Below are 12,006 nucleotides of genomic sequence, written 5' to 3'. Positions count from 1 at the left end.
GATGTCACAGCTCACCTCCTCCTCCTGTACAATGACTGATAACACCTCTATATACAGTAGATAACACAGGATCCACCATTCACAATAGGTGATGTCACAGCTCACCTCCTCCTGTACAATGACTGATAACACCTCTATATAAAGTAGATAACACAGGACCCACCATTCACAATAGGTGATGTCACAGCTCACCTCCTCCCCCTCCTGTACAATGACTGATAACACCTCTATATACAGTAGATAACATAGGATCCACCATTCACAATAGGTGATGTCACAACTCACCTCCTCCTCCTGTACAATGACTGATAACACCTCTATATACAGTAGATAACATAGGATCCACCATTCACGATAGGTGATGTCACAGCTCACCTCCTCCTCCTCCTGTATAATGACTGATAACACCTCTATATACAATAGATAACACAGGATCCACCATTCACAATAGGTGATATCACAGCTCACCTCCTCTCCCCCTCCTGTACAATGACTGATAACCCCTCTATATACAGTAGATAACACAGGATCCATCATTCACAATAGGTGATGTCACAGCTCACCTCCTCCTCCTCCTCCTGCACAATGACTGATAACACTTCTATATACAGTAGATAACACAGGATCCACTATTCACAATAGGTGATGTCACAGCTCACCTCCTCCTCCTGTACAATGACTGATAACACCTCTATATACAGTAGATAACACAGGATCCACCATTCACAATAGCTGATGTCACAGCTCACCTCCTCCTCCTGTACAATGACTACCTCTATATACAGTAGATAACACGGGATCCACCATTCACAATAGGTGATGCCACAGCTCACCTTCTCTTGTACAATGACTGATAACACCTCTATATACAGTAGATAACACAGGATCCACCATACACAATAGGTGATGTCACAGTTCACCTCCTCCTCCTGTACAATGACTGATAACACCTCTATATACAGTAGATAACACAGGATCCACCATACACAATAGGTGATGTCACAGCTCACCTCCTCCTCCTGTACAATGACTGATAACACCTCTATATACAGTAGATAACACAGGATCCACCATTCACAATAGGTGATGTCACAGCTCACCTCCTCCTCCTCCTGTACAATGACTGATAACACCTCTATATACAGTAGATAACACGGGATCCACCATTCACAATAGGTGATGCCACAGCTCACCTTCTCTTGTACAATGACTGATAACACCTCTATATACAGTAGATAACACAGGATCCACCATACACAATAGGTGATGTCACAGCTCACCTCCTCCTCCTGTACAATGACTGATAACACCTCTATATACAGTAGATAACACAGGATCCACCATTCACAATAGATGATGTCACAGCTCACCTCCTCCTGTACAATGACTGATAACACCTCTATATACAGTAGATAACACAGGATCCACCATTCACAATAGGTGATGTCACAGCTCACCTCCTCCTCCTGTACAATGACTGATAACACCTCTATATACAGTAGATAACACAGGATCCACCATACACAATAGGTGATGTCACAGCTCACCTCCTCCTCCTGTACAATGACTGATAACACCTCTATATACAGTAGATAACACAGGATCCACCATTCACAATAGATGATGTCACAGCTCACCTCCTCCTGTACAATGACTGATAACACCTCTATATACAGTAGATAACACAGGATCCACAGATTTTACATTGGGGCCCAGGAGCTTGATGTCTCTGCCCTGTTTCTGTGCAGGGAGTAGTATTCGGGGTATCTGGGCATCAGATGCTCGCCCGCCCCAGCTCCGGAGCAGCGCTCACATGTGGTTCCTCTTTCAAGTCTCTGACGTCGTCTCCCAGGAGTGAACTTTCAAAGGGGAGAGGATTTCCTAATTCACTCCTCTGAGACGTTTCCCCGTTTCCTTTTAGAACGATTCCTTTTATTAAGCGCCAGGGAGCCCAGAGCCCACAGATCTCTCCGACCGATAGGATTTGGAAAGTTGTGTTCCTCTAAGCCCACATCTGCAGCCCCTAAAGTATAGGACGCTGGTGAAGGATTTATGAGGATCAGGTAGAGAAGGAATTGCCTGTGAGCGCTCAGGACACATTCATCATTCAAGCTGTAACTATATCTTTAAAACCCTCTTCCTCAGCCATTATTTCTGCCTTTGGCAGTACATGACTAGTTTTATTCAAACTTTGTTTTTTCAAGAAGGATTTTCTTATTTTCCACTTTAAACAGCGCCACTTGTGTCCGGTGGCTATGTCTGGTATTGCAGCTCATTTAAGTGAATGAGTTGCAGTACCAAGCACAGTCACAGAAAGAGGGGGGCGCTGTGTTTTTTTTTTTCCAAGGATCATAAAGGGGATGTCCATTAAAGGTATATTTTATTTTGTCTTATTAATGAATGCCTAAAACACCAATGGAAAAATAGGGATATATAAATTCTTTTATCTATCAATATGACCCCGTACATGGGAAAAACTGAATGGGTATGCCCCTTTTTGGGTTGTGTTACTTAAACCCAAACACTTTTTGGCATGTATTCACCAGGGTTGTATTTGACAATACACGTGCTGCAGCGTTTTCAGCATTTTATATTTTTGAAAAGTTGGATATGGCCTGAGATTTCTTTGTAGACCATTTATTACATTATTTCACTATTTTTAGGTGATTATTTTATAACCCTAGTCCTAACCCAAGTCAAACTCTTATACTAGTCCTAACCCTAGCATGACCCTAAAGCTATTGTAACCTTTCCACTAGCATAGCCCTAGCCCTAGTCTAACTCTTACCCTAGCCCTAACCGTAGCATGACCCTAACCCTAATACTAGTCTAACACTTAACCTAGCCCTAACCCTAGCGTGACCCTAACACTATTGTAACCTTTACCTTAGCATAACCCTAGACCTAACCCTTGTTTAACTCTTACCCTTGCCCTAACTCTACCATAACCCTAATCCTTGTCTATCTCTTACCCTAGGATAACGCTAACCCTGAGCTAACTCTTACCTTAGCCCTAACATAACCCCAAGCTCAGCTCTAACCCTATTGAAACCTTTACACTAGCATAAGCCTAGTATAACTCTTATCCTAGCATAATCCTAAACGTGGCCCTAGTCTCACCTTTACCCTAGCCCTAGCGCTAACCCTAGACTAACTATTACCTTTTGCCCTAAACTTAACATAACTCTAAACTTAGCCCAAATCCTATTGTAACCTTTACCTTAGCATAACCCTAGCCCCAACCCTAGTATAACTCATACACTTGCATAACCCTAAACCTATTCTAACCTTTACCCTAGCCCTAGTCAAACTCTTACACTAGTCCTAAACCTAGCATGACCCTAACCCTATTGTAACCTTTACCCTAGCATAACCCTAGCTCTAGTCTAACTTTTTATATAGCCCTAACCCTAGCATAACCCTACCCCTAGTGTAATATTTACCCTAGCATAACACTAGCCCTAACTCTAGTCTAACTCTTACCTTTGCCCTAAACCTACCATAACCCTAATCCTAGTCTATCTCTTACCCTAGCCCTAACCGTAGCATAACACTAACCCAAGCTAACTCTTAATCTAGCCCTAAGTCTAACAAAACCCTAACCTTAGCCATAACCTTTTTGTAACCTTTATGCTAGCATAACCCTAGGATAACTCTCATTCTAGCACAACCCTAAACCCAGCCCTATTCTCACCTTAAGGACATGGCCCTGGTATCAGTATTTGGTCAGTATTTTTTCTCTGGAGTGGGAGCCAAAACAGGAGTGGGTGATAAATGCAGAATTGGTGACTTGTTTCTATTATACCTTTTCTCTGATTGTTCCTCACCTGGTTTTAGCTCCCACTCCTGAGAAAAAATACTGACCGAATACTGACCAAATACTGATAGTGGGGCCGTGGCCTTACCCTAGCCCTAACCCTAGTCTAACTCTTACCCTTGCTTTAACCTTAACATAACCCTAAATTTAGCCCTAATCCTATTGTAACCTTTACCCTAGTATAACCCTAAACCTAGCCCTATTCTCACCTTTACCCTAGCCCTAACGCTAGTCTAACTCTTACCTTTACCCTAACTCTAGCATTGCCCTAAACCTATTCTAACTTTTACCTTAGCCCTAAACCTAGCTAGAATTAGAAAGGAAGAGTGTAAAAATGTAAAATTCTTCACTTGTTTGACAGCTCTCTCAGCAGGTTGCTGTCTATCCTCTCATAAAATTACAAGTGAGGGGAGACTTGAGGACCATGACCTGGCTTTTTACCAGAGTTTTCATCATTGCCTATTTTTGAAAAGTTACATATGGCCTGACAATAATTTGTAGATAGCTTATTACATCATTTTTAGATAACTATTTTATAACTCTAGCCCTAACCTTAGCTAACCACAACTCAAAACTATTTTATAACCCAAGCCCTAACCCTAGCTAACCACAACTCAAAACTATTTTATAACCCAAGCCCTAACCCTAGCTAACCACAACTCAAAACTATTTTATAACCCTAGTCTTAACCCTAGCTGACCACAACTCAAAACTATTTTATAACCCTAGCCCTAACCCTAGCTGACCACAACTCAAAACTATTTTATAACCCAAGTCTTAACCTTAGCTAACCGCAACTCAAAACTATTTTATAACCCAAGCCCTAACCCTAGCTAACCACAACTCAAAACTATTTTATAACCCTAGCCCTAACCCTAGCTGACCACAACTCAAAACTATTTTATAACCCTAGCCCTAACCCTAGCTGACCACAACTGAAAACTATTTTATAACCCTAGTCTTAACCTTAGCTAACCGCAACTCAAAACTATTTTATAACCCTAGTCTCAACCTTAGCTAACCACAACTCAAAACTATTTTATAACCCTAACCTTAGCTAACCGCAACTTAAAACTATTTTATAACCCTAGCTCTAACCCTAGCCCTAACCTTAGTTAACCACAACTCAAAACTATTTTATAACCCTAGCCCTAACCCTAGCTGACCACAACTCAAAACTATTTTATAACCCTAGTTTTAACCTTAGCTAACCACAACTCAAAACTATTTTATAACCCTAACCTTAGCTAACCGCAACTTAAAACTATTTTATAACCCTAGCTCTAACCCTAGCCCTAACCTTAGCTAACCACAGCTCAAAACTATTTTATAACCCTAACCCTAACCCTAGCCCTAACCTTAGCTAACAACAACTCAAAACTATTTTATAACCCTAACCCTAACCTTAGCTAACCACAACTCAAAACTATTTTATAACCCAAGCCCTAACCTTAGCTAACCACAACTCAAAACTATTTTATAACCCAAGCCTTAGCCCTAACGTTAGCTAACCACAACTCAAAACTATTTTATAGCCCTAGCCCTAACCCTAGCCCTAACCTTAGCTAGCCACAACTCAAAACTATTTTATAACCCTAACCCTAACCTTAGCTAACAACAACTCAAAACTATTTTATAACCCTAACCCTAACCTTAGCTAACCACAACTCAAAACTATTTTATAGCCCTAGCCCTAACCCTAGCCCTAACCTTAGCTAACCACAACTCAAAACTATTTTATAACCCTAACCCTAACCTTAGCTAACCACAATTCAAAACTATTTTATAACCCTAACCCTAACCTTAGCTAACCACAATTCAAAACTATTTTATAGCCCTAACCCTAACCTTAGCTAACCACAACTCTAGCACTAACTTTTTACTTCTGTCACGAACAGAGGGGACAGATATTATTTTTGTCACTTTGTGTGGGACATGAAGGACACTGCAGTATTACTTTGCTGTTGGCGATCCCCTTAAAGTTTTTAGTAGACGATACAATTGTATTTCACTCACCTGCACTGTTTGTCTGAGTCTGAGATAGTAGGGAGGCTGGCACAGTCCTGATTCAGTGATGCCCACTCATACCCACTGGTGCAGCAGACATCGGCCTTCACCTCAGCAGCAGCTGCAATAGACAACATAGTATTCACCATTTTCAGCAATCACAGAAACATACTGGGCCCAATTCATTAATGCATTTTTGCCTGATCTTTGATGAGTTTTTATTGTTTTTTTAGTCTGGTTTTATGTTGGTGCCCTATTTATTCTTCTTTCTGCATCTTTTTTTTAGGTCTATTTTATATGTATTTAACTGGTTTTTTTTTGTTTATTTTTTTAGTCTGCCATTTTACAGTTTAGGGTTTTCAGATGTTTTTGCCTGATTCATCTTTTGACACTTTTCGATATTTTTGTGCAATTTGTGCATCTTTTAGTGAAACGTGCAACTTATTGCCCTAAAAAAGTGCAAAAAAGGTTGACTTTGCACAAAATTCATGAAACGCGTGGGTAATTTATAAGAATTTGGCGCATAAAATGACAGACAAGAAAAGAAAAGTGTCTTTAATAAAAAACCTTGCGAATGATGAATCAGGGCTTGTATGATTATTGCATTACAGAAAGTCTTTGTAGCTGAAGGGCAATGCTGAGAGGGGCTGCTATATCAACGACAGACCACCTACTCCCCTCCCGCCAGTTATTGGACTTAGGTTTTATAACCATGTTGTTGTCCTTGCTCCAATGACTCTGACACTAGGAATTTATTTAATGAGCAGTAAAGGTTTCAGACGTTGGCATTTCCCAGCTCAAAACAAAAGAAGTTTCTTGGAAGAGAAGGAATATTGTGACACACATGGACCAGACGACCCACAAGAGTCAATTCAATAATAAGAGATTGATGAAAACATTGGATAATGCACTGAGCGGTACAATATGTTGGCACCCCCATATAGTGCACTGCCATATATTAAACCATATAGTGCCGATATATCAGCATTATTCAGGATAGCACCTAATAATAGTTCAATACGCTGTTACAATTTTGCTATCACTCGCTGCAAAAATATTACACTACCAGTAATATCTTAGTTTTTCGGGTGCAATTCTGGTCACTTTGGGAGCGTGTGGTCATGTCAGAATTGAGGGGATGGCGTAAACATCTTGATACTATCAATTCTAATGTTGGAAATTATGTATACAGTGCTTCAGCCCCAGATGAAGCCATTTGGCGAAACACACGTCAGACATGCATTCTTCTCAATGACTGTTGCCTTCCTTATATTACTTGTGCCTACCCTCTCCATGCTTCTTATTACTCCTGTACTGCATTGGATAGTGCCCTGAGCGGTACAATATGTTAGCACCCCCCATGGAGTGTACTGCCATACAGTAAACCATATAGTGCTGAAATATCAGCCTCATTCGGGAATGTGCCTAAATAACAGTGCAATACATTGCTACAGATTTGCGGCCACCATCTGCAAAAATATTATACTACCAGGAATACTTTAATTTTTCGGATGCAATCCTGAAAATTTTTTGACTGTCCTGAACTAGAAAGGGACGGGGTTTGTGGAATCATCACCTAAAAGTGTGTGGTCATGGATGGATTGAGGGGATAACTTAAAAATCTCTATACTGCCAACTCTAATGTTAGAAAGTGTGTGTGTATAGTGTTTCAGCCCCAGATGAAGCCTTTTGGCGAAACACGAGTTGGGCATGCATTTTTCACAATGGATGATTTCCTCCTTGTGTTACTTGTTCTCTCCATGATTCTTATTACTCCTGTACCAGATTGGATAATGCCCTGAGCAGTACAATGACCGTTCACCTGTTTGTGTTACTTGTGCCTACACTCTCCATGCTTCTTATTACTCCTGTACTGCATTGAATAATGCCCTGAGCGGTACAATATGTTGACACGCCCCCCATATAGTGTACTGCCATACAGTAAACCATATAGTGCTGATATATTAGCATCATTTAGGATAGTGCCTAAATAACAGTGCAATACACTGCTATAGTTGTGCTGCTACCATCTGCAAAAATATTATACTACCAGGAATGCTTTCATTTTTGGATGCAATCCTGGCCAATTTGAGACCGTCCTGAACCAGAAAGGGATGGAGTTTGTGTAAACCCCACCCAAAAGTGTGTGGTCAGAGGGAATTGAGGGCATGGCCTAAACATCTCTATACTACCAACTTGAATGTTGGAAAGTATGTGTACAGTATTTCAGCCCCAGATGAAGCCATCTGGCGAAACGCGCATCGGTAATGCATTCTTCTTGGTGGGCGTTCTCCTCCTTGTATTACTTGTACCTACTTTCTTATCAATTGCGTTCTGCACATTTTGGTTTAGTAGATAAGTATTTATGTAGGACGTTCACATTATTGATGTTTGGGATGACTGTCTTGTTGACTTTGCTAAGTGAAAACTGCAGCATGGTGCTCAAATAATACCAACATACAGTGCTCTAATAATTGCTCTATACATAATCTAATAATAGTACTATAAAATAACTAAAAAAAAATCTCTGCTATTGGTGGTCCATCCGTGGTCCATGGGTCTACACACAAGCAGCTCACCCCTAAGCTACCATCTCAAAGCCATCCAATGTTCTAGACCCAATAAGGTCTTGTTCATCCTTGCCAACTTTTGCTATTGAATTTCGAGGAGTTTTAGCCGCTGAAAATTTTTAAGTGTGACGGGCAAAATTTTTTTACCCATAACCATTCCCCCTATATTTAGACCACCCCATGAATATGTGGTTGGACAATGGGGCTCCTACTGATGGCATCACACACAAGAAACCTTTGGGTGGTGAACCTTTCCGGTAAGGTTTTGGAGGCTTCAGCAGCACCCATCAAGTTTTCCCACTCCTCTACCTTTTCCCCTTTGCTCATCCTTGCCAACTTTTGCTATTGAATTTTGGGGGGTTTTAGCAACTGAAAATTTTTCAGTGTGGTTGGCAAAATTTTTTCCCCATAACCATGCCCCCTTTATTCAGACCACCCCATGAATATGTGGTTAGACAATGGGGCTCCATCTGATGGCATCACGCACAAGAAACCTTTGGGTGGTTCAACTTTCTGGTAAATTTTTGGAGGCTTCAGCAGCACTCATCAAATTTTCCTACTCCTCTCCCTTTTCCTCAGATCCTCCTTTATGTTCTGGAAAAGTGGTAATTATGGTGATACCAATCCAGAAGAACCAGTAGGGTATGGTTGTGTAAGGGGAAAAAGGCAAAAATCCAACATGGGATAGAAAATTTCGGCATGGCACGGGTATCTTCATATGAAGGGAAGGAATGGCCAATACTGGAGCCTTCTAGGACATTGACTTCCAACTTGTGGCTCTCTGGACGTTCCGAAACGACTTCTATCATGCCCAATTAGATATAGTGATTTCTACCAAGCTAGTTGCCAAGTTTTCCCAAAATCAGATCATTTCTCATGTTCAGTATTATGGAATATTTTTCAGCAGCCTGGAAGGATATTCCGGAAATTCAGTGTAGAAGTGTGGTGCTGCCAGGCGCTCGCTGTACGGACGACTTGGCAAGAAAACGTAACACATAATCCATCATCGTTAAAAGCATTAGACTCCTTTCCCGAGTTTATAATAAAACACCGTGATGATTAATGACTTTTTTTTATATTTTTGGTGTAAATTTGCAAATAAATTCTTACATTTTGAAGATGTGTCAAAAATTCTAAGGAGATTATTTCAGATCTCCTCTTAGGAAATGCTACGTAGAATACTACAATGTAACAGAGACATGTCAGAAATAATGGCAGCAGGGATGCCTATGCTGGAGCCACCAGAGTTCCCAAAAGTACCCAAAAGTTCCCAAAAATTACTCTAACATTGGTACACCACCACAAGCCACCAAAGCCAACCCACTGATATCGTCCGCTTACACCAACGAAGTCCTGATACTTAACTGAGTACATTACCCCCATATTTTGAGAAAAGAACCCTCAACCATGGCATCTTCTCACACATCTTTTGAACATACAGAACATTACCTTTAAGGGAACCCATGAAAAAGTTCAATCTCTGGGCGTCAGGTTACAGAGCAGGAGGAGCTGAGAAGATCGATATATACATATATGGAAGAAGATTCAGCAGAACTAGTAATTTACTCATTGAAACCTCTACTTATTTTGGGCTTAAGAGTCCAGTGGGCGGTCAATCATTGAGTAAGACCGCCCACTGGACTCCTAAGCCCAAATTCAGAAACAAATAAATTATTAGCTGCGCTGAATATTTTCCCACAAAAATATATATCAATCTACTCAGCCCAATTCGCTCTAAATCATGGAGTTTACAGATTAGACAGTGTGGTGCATTTCCTTTAAGTGATTTTTGACCCTCCTAACGGGAAGTTCTTGAAGGCTCAATTTTTGTTCCATCTCCATTAATTATATACCAATATACTGTACATATATGGGAGAAGATTCAGCAGAACTAGGAATTTACTCATTGAAACCTCTACTTATTTTGGGCTTAGGAGTCCAGTGGGCGGTCGATCATTGAGTAAGACCGCCCACTGGACTCCTAAGCCCAAATTGAGAAACTAATAAATTATTAGTTGTGCTGAATATTCTCCCACAAAAATATATATCAATCTACTCAGCTCAATTCGCTCTAAAACATGGAGTCTACAGATTAGTCAGTGTAGTGTATTTTTGACCCTCCTAACGGGAAGTCCTTGAGGGCCCAATTTTTGCTCCATCTCCTTTAATTATATCCCTTGTCCTATAAATACCTTGTTTGAAGTCACTTTTTTCAAAGGGAGCAAATTTGCTTTGGGTCCATCCTTGCGTATGTACTATAAGAGGTTGTAGGGTGCTTGTTCAAGGCTACTGGCCCCAAAGCAAAATCTGTATCAGGGCCCTTCCCTCAGGGAATTTTGTGGCCCCTTAGGCACCAGCTCACTTGTGCAATTGTTGCCCCTCCATCCGTTATAACTACCCTTGGCCTCAATTATCAGGATTCCTCTCTAGTTTTTGCGCCCACAAGGTCCTATCAAAGCCTCAGAGGAGCAGGAGTCTCCACCCAACAGTCAAAAACTAAAAAAACTATCCAGACATAAACACAAATCTCTTCTCCATCCAGACAAATAAATACACATGCGGCCTTTCACATCATCGTCTTCACTCCCACCATCCATCATTCACAATGAATAATAATATTGTATAATCTCATCCAATGTCGGAGCCAAATAAACATTGACAAAGGAGCATGAAACGCGTTACTTGTTTTCGAAACCGGCCAAATGTCCTCATTTGAAAACCAAATTTCAGATACAAATTAAGTCAAAAGGATAAACACCGACATGGGCGAAACCAAGATGTCGGCCAACTGGTTGATGAGGGATAAACATGGACATTCCTACATCATGTCCTAAATGCGTTCCGGTCTACAGCTGTTTTCGAACCTGATGAATTATAACATTGTATGCTCGATTATGTGGAGAGGTTTGGGGCATATCCAAGAGGAACCATAGATAGTGGTTTATCTACCATAGAAGGAAAGTAAAGCTAAGCAGGAAGACTGGGAATGAAGAAGGGCTGAACCGGGGTGGTTTGTTTTATTTGACCCCTTTAACTCTGTTCCTTTAAGGTCAACATAGAACTGGATAGTGATTGCAGCTCTGGAGTATAATACAGGATGTAACTCAGGATCAGTAATGTAATGTATGTACACAGTGACTGCACCAGCAGAATAGTGAGTGCAGCTCTGGAGTATAATACAGGATGTAACTCGGGATCAGTAATGTAATGTATGTACACAGTGACTGCACCAGCAGAATAGTGAGTGCAGCTCTGTGGTATAATAAAGGACGTAACTCAGGATCAGTAATGTAATGTATGTACACAGTGACTCTACCAGCAGAATAGTGAGTGCAGCTCTGGAGTATAATACAGGATGTAACTCAGGATCAGTAATGTAATGTATGTACACAGTGACTGCACCAGCAGAATAGTGAGTGCAGCTCTGGAGTATAATACAGGATGTAACTCAGGATCAGTAATGTAATGTATGTACACAGTGACTGCACCAGCAGAATAGTGAGTGCAGCTCTGGAGTATAATACAGGAGGTAACTCAGGATCAGTAATGTAATGTATGTACACAGTGACTGTACCAGCAGAATAGTGAGTGCAGCTCTGGAATATAATACAG

General features: G+C 40.8%; 1 protein-coding gene across 2 annotated transcripts in view; it reads right to left on the bottom strand.

The window, feature by feature from the left end:
* The window catches only part of FBLN1 (fibulin 1), a 79,392-nt gene that overhangs the window by 49,722 nt on the left and 17,664 nt on the right, over window positions 1-12,006 (bottom strand). For both annotated transcript variants that reach the window (XM_073650066.1, XM_073650067.1), the window contains exon 2: window positions 5,834-5,945. In XM_073650066.1, coding sequence (XP_073506167.1) covers window positions 5,834-5,945 — 112 coding nt within the window. The remainder of the gene's footprint in view (window positions 1-5,833; window positions 5,946-12,006) is intronic.

This window comes from Phyllobates terribilis, unplaced genomic scaffold (assembly GCF_046119375.1).
Source record: "Phyllobates terribilis strain yellow unplaced genomic scaffold, ASM4611937v1 Scaffold_10__3_contigs__length_209671492, whole genome shotgun sequence".
In the NCBI taxonomy this organism is placed as follows: domain Eukaryota; kingdom Metazoa; phylum Chordata; class Amphibia; order Anura; family Dendrobatidae; genus Phyllobates; species Phyllobates terribilis.
This window is presented reverse-complemented; position numbering and strand designations above follow the sequence as displayed.